Source organism: Micromys minutus (assembly GCF_963924665.1).
Source record: "Micromys minutus genome assembly, chromosome: 11".
NCBI classification, from domain to species: Eukaryota; Metazoa; Chordata; class Mammalia; order Rodentia; family Muridae; genus Micromys; species Micromys minutus.
In genome coordinates, this window is record NC_137980.1 from 14,604,720 (window position 1) to 14,620,222 (window position 15,503).

At 46.1% G+C, this 15,503-nt stretch overlaps 1 protein-coding gene across 1 annotated transcript in view; it reads left to right on the top strand.

Moving 5' to 3' along the window:
• The window catches only part of SERINC5 (serine incorporator 5), a 98,230-nt gene extending 82,892 nt beyond the window's left edge, over positions 1–15,338 (top strand). The window contains exons 9-12 of the mRNA XM_080924775.1: positions 5,369–5,435; positions 8,913–8,952; positions 9,537–9,681; positions 11,402–15,338. Of these exons, the coding sequence (XP_080780901.1) occupies positions 5,369–5,435; positions 8,913–8,952; positions 9,537–9,681; positions 11,402–11,549 (400 nt within the window). The 3' untranslated portion in view covers positions 11,550–15,338. The remainder of the gene's footprint in view (positions 1–5,368; positions 5,436–8,912; positions 8,953–9,536; positions 9,682–11,401) is intronic.
• Positions 15,339–15,503: the final 165 nt, after the last annotated feature.

Genomic DNA, 15,503 nt, shown 5'->3' on the forward strand with positions numbered 1-15,503 from the left:
GACACACGTGCTGTACAGACATACTTATAAGCAAAACTTTCATACATATTTTTAAAAATTGAAAGAATATTGATCAGTCAAGAGAGAAGGTTATGAAGATCATTTCTTGGGGGCTGGAGAGATGGCGCAGGGGTTGAGAGCACTGACTGCTCTTCCAGAGGTCCTGAGTTCAATTCCCAGCAGCCATATGGTGGCTCACAACCATCTGTAATAGGGTCTAGTGCCCTCTTCTGTCCTGAAGACATACAGGTGGAACGCTGTATACACAATAAGTAAATCTTAAAAAAATAGGTGGCAAAAAAGATAATTTCTTTAAGAAGATCAAATACACTTGTGTTTATAAAAATTCCAGGAGGAGGGGTGGAGAGGTTGCTTAGTGGTTAGAGCACTTGACGCTGTTGCCGAGGATCCAGGTTCAGTTCCCAGCACCCACCCACATGGCGGCTCACAGTCACAGATGACTCCAGCTCCCATGCTCTTTTCTCTGTGGGCACCAGACATACACGTGGTGTACAGATAGAATTACAGGTAAACCACCCATACACATAAAATTAATCTTTAAAAAAGAAGCAAACAAACCCAGGAATTCCCAGCAGGGGACGGCCAGAGTTGTGCAGTATTGGCATTAGAGAGAAGTAGCACTTCCCTCGTTTTTGGGGTTTGGTGTTTTGGTTTGTGTGTTCGTTTGCAGCGAGGTGGGGTTTCTCTTTTGTTGTTTTTGGCAACATCGAGAGAAATTATAAGGATATTTAACAAAATAAAATACTGGTTTTTGAAAGCCATGGTTGTTTCTAAGCTACCCTGGGGGTTTAGATTTGCTGAGGCCATCAGTGGGAAAGAACAGAGTCCTAAGCATATACTGTGTGCATTGACAGTTGTGGGTGTGTCTCACAGTATGGAATCTTTAGCCATTCAGATTTTTCTTGCTTTTAAGAGTTGTAAAGACTCCCTTTTCAGCTAGGTATATTGGTGCGTGCCTGTAATCCCAGCTAATATGGAAGGCTGAGGAAGGTTGATTACAAGTTTGAAGCTAGCCTCAAAGATTCCAGTTTTGTTTAGGTCACTTTTAGGACTGGGAGTGTGGCTCAGTAGCAGAGCCATACACACAGGTATATGCACAGAAACACACACACAGAGACACACATACACACACAAGCACACAAGCAATAAGAGGGACTTAAGTCAATGGCCATTTCCAGTGAGTCCACAAAGCCACCACAACTTAGCTCAGCCTTTATGAGGATCTGGGTTTAAAAACCTACAACCCACCCAAAGGGGGGAAAATCACTTTTCATTTTGTGCTTAGCTTAATGGCAGTGATTTGCCTACCATTCTGTATGTATGAAACCCCAGGTCTAATCTCCAGTATTATAAAAAACAAAACAACAAAAGCCAAGCATAAAATAGGAAGATCACATCTTAGAGCTAGTCTGAGAACGGAGGCATCAGAGTGGAGATGTTTGATATTCCCCAAAGACAGTAATTTTCAAAGCTGACAGCTGCTGTTTAAAACTCTGTCTAAATGCCAACAGCACACGGTTTCTGAATGCTGGTAATTAAACTGCAGACTCGAGGTGGCCAGTGACATGGTGGGACAAAGCAGCAGCCTGCACGGAGAATACACTGCTGCTCTCGGATGCTTCTGTAGCACACAGGCCTCATCACGATCTCGGGAGTTGGCCGAGAGTCGTGTGGGGTTCTGGAGGTTGATGCTGGTTGTAATCATCCCTTGCAGCACCAGGAGTCAGCCTATAGAATGTTATCAACAAAAGGTTTGGCTTTAAGAAGATCACAGGGGTCTGAACTCAGACTTAATGGGACCTTGAGGAACGGACCTGCTGCTGAAGGAAGGCACCAGCAACTTTAAGGGTTTTCCAGCCATTTCCAGTGTTTACGGTGAAAAAGCAGGAGAGGAATGTTCTCAAATGAGGCCACACTGTCTGCGTAGAAGCTGTGATTTGAATGCTTGTAGGAATGATTAGTTTCTTGGTGGAAATTAGTCTGTACAGACTAGAACACCAGGTTGGAAGAGAAGAAATCACCATGTCTAGGGTGACATTTTGTAATATCATAGAAAGCTTGGCTTCCCTTGTCTCCTTTCCATTCTCTGGAGGATCCTTGTGTCCCAAACACTGCCTTAGGTGCAGTGTCTGCCCTGGATCCTCAGGTAGCTTCCTGAGAATACATCCTCTGTGCTGTCCTGTCCAAGCCTAGCTTCCTGGCAGGTGTGGAGTTCCCTCTGAAGGAGCATCCCAGCCAGGACCCCAAGAGAGCCCATCTGCCAAGGTTTCCTAAGAGTTTGCTCCATTAATCCACCCGTCCCTGCCTTCTCCTGATGCCTGTGACAAAGTCCCTTCCTTGGTCTTCCTTGGGATTGCTCTCTTATTTCCAGCTGAAGCTATCAGACTGGATTGGACCTTGGAGGCCTTCTTGCTTGTGAAGAATGGAGTGTGTTCCTGCAACTCTGGACTTCAACTTGAGGAACCTTGGACTGAGCCTCCTGTGCTAGCTATGTGGCAGGAAGACATTTAGTTACTGGTTTGCTATCGCTAGGACAAAACACCCCATCAAAAATCTTAAGGAAGGAGAGGTTTATTTTGGCTTGAGATACCTGAGAGAGTTCTAGATTGCTTTCTCTTACCGTGATAAAGACCATGGCTGTGCTGACTGAACACAGGTAGGCATTTGGAAATAGGGAGCCTCCATTGAGAAAACCTCCTCATCAGAGTGGCCTGTGGGCAAAGCCTCTGAGCATTTTCTGTATAGATAATGGTGTGAGAGCCTACTGTGGGCAAAGCCTATGAGCATTTTCTGTATAGATAATGGTGTGAGAGCCTACTGTGGGCAGTATCACCTATGAGCATTTTCTGTATAGATAACGGTGTGAGAGCCTACTGTGGGCAAAGCCTATGAGCATTTTCTGTATAGATAACGGTGTGAGAGCCTACTGTGGGCAAAGCCTATGAGCATTTTCTGTATAGATAACGGTGTGAGACCCTACTGTGGGCAGTATCACCCCTGGGCAGGTGCTCCTAGAGCCTACTGTGGGCAGTATCACCCCTGGGCAGGTGCTCCTAGAGCCTACTGTGGGCAGTATCACCGCTGGGCAGGTGCTCCTAGAGCCTACTGTGGGCAGTATCACCTCTGGGCAGGTGCTCCTAGGGACTATACGAAGGCAAACTGAACTAGCCAGGAAGAACAGGACAGTAAGGACTCCCCCCACCCCCAGCCCACATGCTCTTGCCTCAAGGTTCCTGCCTTGTTTGAGTGCCTCCTGCCCCAACTTACCTCAGTGATGGACAGGGATGAGGAAGCTATAATAAGCCGCCTTCTCCAAGTTGTTTTTGAGGTGTGTTTCATCACAGCAGCGGACACCTTAACTAAGACAGTGACCAAATGAATGGAGAAAGGGGTTTGTTTCACCTTATAGCTTGCAACCTGTCATAAAAGGAGGACAGGGCAGGGAGGCATGGAAGGAACCTGGAGGTAGGAACTGGAGCGGAGACCATGGAGAATCCTCCTTACTGGCTTGGCTTGCTCAGCCTGCTTTACCGCCCACCCAGGGGTAGCACTACCTACGATGGTTGGGCCCGCCTACATTAACCAGTTAAGCTTTCCAGCCTGAAGTTCCTGATGTATTACAACCCTTCCCAGAAAACATGGCCAAGTCTGTCACAGCAGTAGCCAGGCCTTTGATACCAATGTCTGTTGTAGTTACTTTCTATTGTGCCAGAGACCATCCCAGAGATGCCAGTATGCTGAGCTGGGTGACCCACACAGTTAGATTCTTAGCATTTGTGCTATAAAGTGTTCCTTGGCTGTTTTCATATTAGTTATGCTTAAGAGAAAAGAAATAACCATTGAATATAAAATGGGAAGGCGAAGGATTGATATGAAATGCTGAGCAGCTGCCTAGTTCAAACAGAATGTTCACAGCAATATAGTGATCCCCCCCACCCCCCGTGTGGAACAAGGGGTGTGCTGCGCTGGTGAAGAAGGTTGGCTTAAGCTAGGAGCTAGGGGCAAATTGAGGAGCAGTATTCTTACAGCGTATTCTGGGCCTGCCAGTCTTCTTTAAAGGGAAGGGGTGGTGATTAGCCTTCGGCCTCAGCCAGCACTCTTCACAGCTGCATTGGGAGCTACCACAGGATGCTGGGCTCCTTTCATGGTCTTGAGTCACCAATCACACCGTTCTGGGAACACGGTTGACTTTTGTCATGCAAAGGCTGGATGGAGGCACGGGCTGTGTCCTGGGCCTGACCTGTCCGTTTTCTAGTGTGAGTAGAAAGGTCTGTGAGCTCCAAAAACAAAGTCTGGCATTTTCTTGGTGTTTTCTGGGACCTTAGGCTAACTCCACAGTGAACTAAATGGTGATGCTCCGTGTTTTTTTATAAGGGAGAAATAAATATTTTTACCTTTGTCAGTCAATGCTAGAGATCATTTTACTTCTCTAGATATAGAGGAAAGATGGGGAAATTTTTTGGGACAGGGTTTTCTGTAGGCCAGGCTGGCCTCAAATTCACTATGTAGTCAAGGATGGCCTTGAATATCTGGGCCTCATGCCTCTTCCTCTCAAGTTGGGATTCCATGTCTTTATGACCACACACAGCTTGTGGGGTGCTGGGAACTGAACCCACAGCCTCGGGAACACCGTGCAGGCATTCTGTTAGCTGAGCGACACTGCCTGGATTTAACAAACAAAACCAATGCCTTTCTGATCTCTAAACAAGATGAGGGGTGAGGGAGAAACATGGAGAGGGAGGTGGGGATAAGGGTGAAGTTATAATGTAAAGAGCAGCAAGAAGCCATGTTGAAGAGAGAATACTGATGGTATCTGCAAACTTGTGTCTGGATAAAATGATCTAATGCAGTGTAGACCAGCCATCAGGTTTGGCTGTCAAATGGAATATCACAGTAGCTCGAATTCATCCTGCAGTGCCTGCTGTGAGGAGACTGGTTCCAGCATCCTACACTCCCCCACCCCACGCCAGCATTTGTTCTGTAGCATTTTTACATAAGATCCACACACATCCTCTGCATGAGCTAGATTGTCTCTAGATGGTGTGCCTGATACAGTATAAAGAATGTGAGTCACCACCACTCAGGAGGTAAGAGCAAAGGAAGAAAGACATGCAGATGCACCCTTGCCCACCTTTATGCAAGGTTAAATAAATCCTCCGACGATGGAGACATTTCCATCAAGTGTCAGAGTGTGGGGGGTGCCCAGGTGTCAGAGTGTGGGGGGTGCCCAGGTGTCAGAGTATGGGGGTGCCCAGAGCTGAAGGCACCAGTGAGCTTTGCAAGCACCTGTCCCCTCCACTCCAGATGACAGCTTCTCACTGTGCTCTTGGACTTTGCTTTTTCCTAGTTTGACATCCACAACAAGGTCGAGCTCGGACGCTCTGCAGAGGAGATATGGGGCTCCTGAGCTCGAAGTAAGTGCCTGCCTGTCCTTCCCTGCCCTGCCTTCGCTTCCTGTGCTGCTGTTTTGTTTGTTTGTTTGTTTTAATTAAAAGGAAGTTTTTTTTCATTCAGTATATTCCAATCCCCTTATCCACTCAACTCTGTACCCACCCCCTCTCTCTAACAATAGGCAAATTAAAACAAACAAAACAAAACAAAAACCCAAAGCAAACGTAAGAAAGAAAAAATACAGAAGAACACGTGCATACTCTCGGAGATGTATGTGCAAATATACAAAAGTTTGTACAAACACAAAGTCAGAAATCATAACATAAGCAAAAAACGAGTAAGGTAGGAAATGCCCAAACAAGACATTTTGAGGCAGAGCATCTCCAAAAAACACCATTGTGTTTGTTTTGGGTTGGCCACCTCTGCCTGGGCAAGGGACCTGCCCTTAAGTCTGGCTTATATACCCACTGAAAAAGCTAATTTTCCTCTGCATTATATTGATATTTTTTGGCACACATAATTCTGTTTTCTGTCTGAGAAAGAATAAGAATTTTGTATAGAAAAAGAACTATTGTCCCATGTTAAAATGAAAGAATTCTTGGTTTTTCCATCGACAGTGTTGGGCACTGGCCTGGCACCCCACACCCACTTCAAGTCCAAGGCTCAGGGAACCTTATTCGGCTACCCTTGTTTACTCTTGTTGGTTGTCACAGAGTACAGGTGTCCTTTTCATTCTAACCCACTCATCTGCCTGACCCCGTCTACAATCTCCATGCACAGCATAGCTGTGGGCTTATGTACTCTGGAGGAAGGCAGACAGGTGAGGGAGGGAACTGAGCATGTGCCGCACACCCTGCACATAAGGTAGGAACACTGACACCTCAGTTATGGGTCAGTTCCGGCAACACAGTTGGGTCATCCGGTGAGGAATCCAGAACTGTAAGCACATGCATGAGGTCATTCACCTGCATGTCATGGTTCAAGGGAGTATTTAGCTATCAAAAAGGTCCTGTTTTCGTCTTTCCTGTGAGGAAGTCTTTTTTTCTGGAGTTCTTGGTGAAACATAAACCATAGTCAGAAAATTCAACCATACAGGGCAATTAAGATGAGACTCAGCAGCCAGGGCAGTGGTGGCACATGGCTTTAATTCCAGCACTTGGAAGGCAGAGGCAGGAAAATCTCTGTGACCTGAGCTCCAGTGATGGCTTGGTCATTTAGCACCTACAGAAGCTGGCTGGCTGGTCCTTAGCCTTCACAAAAGCCCAGTGAAGGAAGGGGCTATTCTTTGCATTATACAAAGCATTTCTATTTACCAGGATTGGCTTCTGGGTACATGTTCTTGACTGCACAGCTGTTGCCCCAGGTCCCTGCAGCTGACTTTGCCCAGCTTCTGGCCACTGGCTCCATTCAAATAGCATATACTGGATAGACAAGCCCTGGTGTCTCTCCAGATATAGATGTGCACTTTGCTCTGCAGCTGGCCATTTAGGATGCCCCCCCCCCCCCAACCTAGCCTAGAGATATTGAACCTTCACAAAGGCCTGTTACCCTGCTGGTTCACCAGCTCTTTCTGCAGCTTACAGGAGGAAATTGTAATTGCTGGGTTGGTTAGGTTGCTGCTGTCTGCAGTCTTTGTGCCTTTGTTCTTACCTTGGACTGGCTGGCCACCTGCTGGGGGGGTGAGCATTACCGTTTCAATGTCTCCTTTGTGTACAGCCTTTTAGCTCAAACAGCAGCAAGTCCCCAGGTTAGATTTAAGAGAGAATGTTGTTCTCCTTTGAGGGAGAAGCCGCCCACTCTTTGCCTCTGAGCTAGTGGGTTCATGCCCCCACATCATTGCCTTTGAGAGACCAAGCTCACATTTTCTGTGGTAACTTAAGCTTCAAAAGAAACAGGACCTCAGCGTGAATAGAGTGGCCCCACTGACTTTGTGAATTGTAGGCTGCCTCACAGGATCCAAGCCTTGTGGAGCAGGAGGAAGCAGAGGCTTGGCTTCCCACGGGGACTTATGGGATGAAAGGCTGATGCTCCACTCGCAACTCCAGCTCTCTGGTATTTTTGTAGCTCAGCTCTCTTCCACTAGAAATAGCAAGGGGACCTTGCTTCCCAGACAGTCTTGGCAAGTGTAGTCATTCTTTCTTATTCTGTTTATCAGTCTTTCTGCAAAGCATGTAATAAACTTTCATAATTTTGTTTTTTTTTCTTTGAGTTCATTGTTTTGAACAAGTAAGAAATATGATATGAAATCCAAATTTGCTAAAGAAGCAAGAATTCCAGCCTTCTGTATCCACAGCTAGATCAGCAGCCTGATTGTTTATTTATTTTGTTTTGATTTGTAAGGAAAGGTCTCACTCCATAACCCAGGCTTTCTGCTTTGAACTCACTGCGGCTTCCAGGCTAGCCTTGAGTTCACTGTACTGCTTGGACTATCCGTTAACTTGGGATTCTTCTGCCTCTGCCTTCTTATTGCTTATTGCAGCTATTCCTGCCCTTCAGATTTATCTCATTCTCAATTCATACTCATTGGCTTCAGTGCGTGCCACTTACTGTAGTGAATCACGAATCCCAAGGTCTCATTCTGCATGTGCCCCACCCAGCTCTGTCTTGAAGGTAGTTTGATGACTTCCAGCTGCTGCTTAACCTGCCTGATTTCACTGTCGTCAATTGTGAGCATGATCCTGGTCCAGCCCATGAGGCAGAATTGATGAGTAGCATGCCTCACGCTAGAAAGTTAAAGGACAACATAGGCTGGATTAACCCCAGGGCATGCTCCCAAGCATGCATGGTTCCTCCGAGTGTCCTACATGGTCTGGTAGCTGGGCCTTTATATGCCTTCTGTGATCAGTCATTTGATGGAGGATACCCAGAAATGCCCTGCCATGGGACAAGGCAGTTCTACAGCTGAAGCAATGCCTAAAGAAGCTGACACACAAGGTTTTGCTCCCGAAGTCACACAAAAGCTAGCTAAGGCGAGCACTAGGTCCTCTGAAGGGATACCTGGCTAGAATGTCCCCATACCCTCTTGAGGGTGGTCCCTGTTGCTGTACCCAGTATATCTTGGAACTATAAGACTAAAAGTGAGCCTTAGCTACTGGGAGACTCCCAAATGAGACTCGAGATTGGAGTTTGATGCAAAAGCAAGAGGTTTATTGTTCCAGTGCACTGGGGGTTGTCCTGCACTCAGAGGAGAGGAAACAACCTCTTCCACCACCCCATAAGCTTTTTATACAGTTTTTGAGGGCAGATTATAGCAACAGCAACTAGGCACATAATGACTGGTGGTTCTGATGACCTTTGCATTAATTGGTTGGGCAGGGAATAGGAGATTCAAGGACCTTCCCTAAGGTCAGTGGGAAGTTCCAAGTTGGGGCTCCCTCTCAGGGACAGATAATCTCTTGTACTAACATGTACATCTGGTAAAAGCTTCTCTACTTGGGCAGCCTACAGTGCCTAGGGACATAGAAAACAGGTGTCTGACTCAGTTGCTTTTGCTCTCACAGGTAGCCCGGTGCTGCTTCTGCTTTGGTCCAGATGGAGAAGGTATGTGCTGCTCTTCTGGGCCTGACTGTGACCCTGAAGGCTGGGATTTCTCTCTATAGGCATTTGCCACTCAGGCACTACTTTGGTGCCTAACTGCGCTTGTTTCAGAGCTGGTTTGCTGTTCATGTACTTCTCACCTCTCCCTCAGGGTCAATGGGTTTTGTTTGTTCTGTTGTCATTCTAGCTGGGAACATCATTGTACATTTTGTTTCATATCTAAGTAAAGTGGGAGTTAGAAAAATACAATGTGTATATATTTTTTAAAGGGATGATGAGGAAATGCAAGAGGTCCCTATGCCTCATCTGAGCACTCTTGCTTTTCTTCACGGAAGGGAAAGGCTTTGGGCGAATGTTTATGGACTTCTGTCTCTGCTAAGTTTCTTATATTCTTTAGGTCTTCAAGGGCTTCCTCTCTTCCGCCCCACTAAAAGATATTTGCTAACTCATCTAGTCAAACATGTTCCTGGGGTGACTGAGGTATTGGTGGCTTTGTGGGGTGACTGAAGTGTGCCGGGCAAGGGCTGCTGTAGTGCCGAGTGTACGTGGGCTCGCCACTGCCCTTGGGCATCCTTTGTCATCCACAGACACTGAAGAGCAGCAGAATGCCAAGAAGGGATCCAGGGTCCTTTATGATGAGGAGAAAGGCACCGTCTATAGCTACTCCTATTTCCACTTTGTCATCTTCCTGGCTTCCCTCTACGTGATGATGACTTTGACCAGCTGGTTCCAGTAAGTGGGCTATTTGAACACCTTAAACCCAAGCTCAGTGCAACCATTTCTGTACAATAAAAAAGTTGTTTGAGAAGCGCACATGCGTGCATGCGTGCATACATACATACACACACACACACACAAATCTCAGTGTGGTTCTCTAAAGTGTGAGGGTCATCTATACTATACTTGTAGCCAATACCCCAACGTTCCTCCTGGTTGAAGCCTTTCAGGGACATTGAGTGTGCTCACAGCCGTTAGGTGGAAGCTCCCTGAGGGGTGCTAAGAGGCAGAGGATGAGCTCAGTATATGAGAGACTTTCCATCTTGTATTGAGAAACAGAGCAAGGCTAAGTCCACATGGCAAGTTTGGAGAACACTAAGTAGAAGAAAGAAAGATTATCTTAAAGACTCATACAATGGGTCCCCCCCCCCACACACTTCAAAATAAGTATCTCCTATTCTTTCCAGTTTTAATTTAGCTAATGCCTAATGGATCTGATTTTTCTTACATGGAGATTCGTACAGACCCAGACTTCCAGTTGGGTATTTGAGTGGCTCTTCTGTGCCACACTGATGTAAGCACTAGCGATTAAGCTCAGTGGGATTGGCAGACCATGACCCAAATCTGTTGACTGTGTCAGCCAGCGAGTAATGGAGAACAGGGTGCCAGGGGACAGGAGCTGCAGTCTAGAGCCTAGAGTTAGCAAACACTTCCTAGAGGACTCTGCCCGAGGAAGGGACAGAATGTGTTGCTTTCTAGTGATCTTTTAAAAACTGGAGGGATTTTGGCTTGAAACAGCTAAGAAAGTGTGGACGGAGCTAAAATTATAAAGATGCAATGATAGTAAATGTTGAAGATGGGTAGAAATCGGAGCCTTCTTTACATTGCTGATGGGAATGTGTGATGAAGTCACATTTGAAGATATAGTTTGGCAGTTCTTTGTATGGCTCAATACAAGATCATAGTGTATAATCCAGCAATTTCCCTCCTAAGTATAGATGTAAGACAAAAAGAAAAAGTAACCAAAAACTATAGGCAGATGCTCCTGTCATAGTAAATTATCACAACGCAGAAGTCAGGAGTAGCTCAAATCCTGTAACTGATAAGGAGATAGCAAAGTGTGCTATTTCCACGTAATAAGATACAATTTATCAATAAGATGGAGTTATGTATCGTGAGTATCCCCAATCTAGAAACCCCAAAATGTTCTCAGATCTGACAAGACATGGAAAGGGTTACCATTTCCAATTTTGGGTTTGCTCACCTGGTAACATCTATGTAAATACACCAGAGTCAAAAACTCTTAAAATTTGGTCTCAGGCTTCTCAGCTAAGGGATGCCCAATCAGTGCTGAGACTTGAACAATGCAGAGAGCTTTGGAACAATATGCTATGTTTAAAAAGCCAACCATGAGAGACCATGTGACTTCATTTACATGAATTGGCCTAAAAAAGACAAATCCTATAGACAGAAAGGTCAGTGTGTACAGGGTAATGGAGGACGGGGAAGCGGGGGCAGCTAAGGGATGCAGGATCTCTGGGAAGGGGAGGATGCTTTAAAACTGAGTATAGCAATGATTCTACAAGGCTGTAAGTGTTGGAAAAGTCAGCAAATGATACATTTTAAATGTGTATGAGTTATATCTCCATCAATTGCTAAGAAATAAAGTTGAAATCTTCCAGGGGCCAGAGGTACCTTATCTTTGTGTTCTTACCACTGCCCTGTTTCTCAACAGCTACGAAAATGCCACCATTGAGACCTTCTTCGTTGGGAGCTGGTCCATCTTCTGGGTCAAGATGGTCTCCTGCTGGATATGTGTGCTACTGTACCTGTGGACCCTAGTTGCCCCTCTTTGCTGTCCCTCCAGGCAGTTCTCTGTGTGAGGGTGTCCAAGTGCCCCATGGCTCAGCAGGCCTGTGCCCACTCTGGAGGGCTGCCCTTTGAACATGTGCACCAGGCGTTTAAGCAGCGACTGGTGCTCTGTGAAAAGCTGGCATCCTCTGGCTAGCTTAAGTAGGTCTGACAAAGCTTTCAGGGAACAAGCAAAATCTCCCGATGAGCTTCTTATTGTAAAGTCCAAAAGGAAACTACCAGTTTGATCTACAGGAATTGAAATCTTTAGCCAAGCTGGTAGGTGCAATTATATTATCTCTTTATGCCTTCCCCAAGAGTTTGCTCAAGTCTTGCTGCTGGTCCTCCCGGGTGCGTTTTAACCAGGGCAGAGCTTGGGGCATGGCAGTCTCATCACAGGGATGAAAATGGCCACTTTGGCCTGCCACTCTCATTCTTGGCACAAAAAGCAACACAAAAACACTGCGTCCTCAGCTGAAGGTAGGCTTGGCCTCTGTCACTTTTGCCCCCTGGAGCCTCCACCGCTCCCTGTTTATACAGAGTACAGAGGAAGCCCCTCCTTTGAGTCCACCCTCAACTACTTCCGCATGTCCCTGCCCCCAGCATTTTCTATTGAGGTCATGATGCTGGGAGTCACGGCCTTCTTGTCCCCTCTGCCCTTCTTGGCAGAATTCCTTAGTTCTTGTCTAGGGTGGTGTTTGTAGTAATGTGAAAAGCACAATCTGTTCTCACCTCCATGGGATGCTCCCCCGTGTTTTCCTTACCCAGTACAAGTCACTGCAGTAATCCTGGTGCCTACGGATGCTGGTGTTCATGTGACTGTAAAACAATATGTTGTTGTCTTTGCCCACGCAGTGAAGCATTACAGTTCTTACTTGTTTGTGTCATTAACAGTAATGCTTTAAGGATCTTAACAAAGATGTTTCTTTACTGCAGCCTGTCACACCCTCTCAGAGTGTTAAGGTCAGCCCCCCTAGTTGTCCCCCACCATGAGGCCTTCCTCACTTACAGTGTGCTTCCAAGGTTAATGCCATGGTTTTCTTGAAGTAGAGAAGGGCTGGGTTGAGGATCCCAGGCAGCTGGCCAGACAGACCGGCTAGACAAGCCGAGGAATTAGACTGAGATGCAAAAGCAGGTGGCTGGGGGTGTCTCACAAGACTGATTACATCCACAGAAGTTCCCAGATCCGGTCTTGGAAAGTAGTGCTCACATGTGTGCATTCTAGTGCCGGTGTTCTTGCTGAGGGAGGGAAGAGATTTCCCCAGTGCCAATCCGAACAGTCAGGCAGAACTGGGACCACCTAAGCTTGGCTCCCACGTGCCAAAATGTCAGACTCTTCATTTCTGCTCACCCCGTACCCTCCTGCTACAAGGACTCAGGGGAAAGAAATGGCGGTGAGTTCTTCGGAGAACTTGCATGATTTACAGTATTTGTGATCCTGTCTTAAAAGGTACACAGATAAGAGCACTTACTTGTCTGTAAACTTCATCATAATTCCTTGTATAGGAGGAATAGGTCGGGGCCTCTGAGCAGTTCAACAGCACAGAAGAATCACAAAAAGCATGGCTATACCTTAACTAAACAAGCCCAGTTAGTCCCTGTGAACGCCAGTTCATGGCAGCAGCTCCGGCTGTGCCTGAGGGTGGCACTGTGACAGACAGAGAGGAGCTCGTGTAGTGCTGTGTGCAGTATTGTTTTGCCCAGGTCTGCCTTCTCTGCTGAGACCGACAGCCAGGTGTGGCGACTTTTGAACTGGTCCTCACCAGTTCAAGGCCAGGCTGACAGGGCCACACATTCCCCGGCTGCTCTTGGCCCCTTTTCCTCTCTGGGAAGTAGCTCAGGGAAACCCAGACAGTACCAGTGGCAGCCCCTGTGGCTTCCCTCTGTACCAACCAAGCCCCACTCGCTTTCTGGCTGCCTAAGTCTTAGTTGAGTGCATGCCCTGCCCTTCAGAGGTTAGGTCTCAAAGGAGGGAAAGCCGGCCACTCCCTTTACTCTCAACTGATTGTATCAGCTTGATGGTCAGAAAGAAGATGGCTACTCTTGAGGATGAAGGGTTTCCAAGTAAGATACACGTAAAGAACTGAACCTTTAATCCCAGCTGAAGCCCGAGGAGCCTCTGTGATTTCTAGGCCAGCTAGACCCTATTTCAAAACAAAAGTTGACATTTGGGATCAGTGTAAGAAACTACTCAGGTAGAAGTCTGTTGTGAGCCTTAAGAATGCTATTGTTGTGAGACTTGAGAAAACTGGGGGAATGGCCATTGCTTCGAGGTAACAACAGCAGTGTTAGTTCGCTTGCTTCAACCATAGCTTTTAAAGATGGCAGACCTTGTTTTGTGCTGTACCCAAGCAGGATTATGAAAGTGCAAGCTTTGACACTGTCCGTCTGCCCTGTGGCCGTGGCATCCCGGAGGCAGGGGTTTAGAAATTATGTGTTCTCTTGTGAGTACAACGTTAGTGAGTCCCGTTCACACCTGATACCTGCTTGCAGTGCCATTGCTGAGTCAAGGCTGTGTGGTGCTGGAGAACTGATCTGAGTTTCTTGGAAAGTCAACAGACAAATTGTTCTCCCGAGGTTTGGGGAAGTTTTATAGCGGTGAACTGTGGTGGGGGAAGAGTTGGGGGCAGGCATGGAGTATTGAGACTTTTGGGTTCCGAATCCCGTAAGGAGTGGCCAACGGGAGACATCTTGCCACATCTCCAGTTCCACGGGTGACTTCACTCCAGTGTTAATTGCCCCTACCCAAATTGTCACCCTCTGCCTTTATCAGATGATGTACTCATGTAAATTTTGCCAGATGGGCCATCCTTGGTGCTTCATGTTACCCTGGAAAAGAGAGCCCCAGAACCTGTATTTAACCTTACTGGGCTTCTCTTCTTCCATTGCCTTTCTGAGCAGTGGCTCTTTTTCGTGTGCCGAAAAATAAACCAATGCCCATCCCACATACTGCCAAGATTTGAAAGGGCTTCATAAGAAAGGTGAGCACCAGAGAGGACCCTGGGCCTCCTCAGACATGAGCTTGCCCCCTGGGTCATAGAATCTGAAGGTTTCTTCTGTGGCTTATAGTAAAGGTTTTCATTTCCTGCAGAGATGAGCCCTCCAGCATTGGGGTGACTTCAATAGACAGGGGAGCTGACAGGAAGGCTTTATCACATTTGCATTTTCTGTTTGCCGTCAGTGAAACGTTCACAGACACAGTTATTTCGAAAGGCTGAAACACTTGGCTTTTACCAAAGAGGTATATTTGATTTTGGTTTAGTTGGGCAAGAGCAGAGCCAGAATGCGTTCGCCCAGTTGACTTCGAGAAGTTTAACTACATTCATGTGAGGAAAATGATAGAAGTCTTTAAGGTAATCCCTTTGGGATCCTGGGAAACTCTCTCAGGTAAAGAAAGATTACAGCAGATGAGTAATATATGTCTTGAGAGCTATTTATAAAAATTTTAAGAGGATCATTTTGTTTTCATTTATTAAAGATTTAAACTTTTTTACTTTGCAAAGAAAAACTACAAACATTTTTATAGTCATAACTTGTTGATTTTTTTTTAAAACAAGGTTTTTTGGGAAACAATTAGCTGTAGCCAAATTTTATGGCTACATTTTTGCTATAGTGGAGTTTGAATGCAATTTGTGTGGTAAGTCTACTGCTTATAATGGTCTCTGACATGGAGAGATTTTGCTACCTTTTAAAATAGTTATTTTCCCCCATTAGCCACAAAGCCAATTGTGAATTTGTATTTGTTTTTTTTTTCTTCAATGCTAATTTTTCTATGAAGCACCTGAAATTGACTGGCCTTTTCCTATGTAGAAAACTCAAACTTGTTAACTCTGTACTTTAATAAAATGTAAACTTGAAAACTATGTTGTTTGTTTTCTATTAGAGACCTGACTAAAGCCTCCAGTTAGCTTTTGCCAGGTTAGTGCCTTCAGAGGTCAGAGTTCAGAAGTCTTGGCAACTGTACTGATAGTTTGTAATTGCCAAAT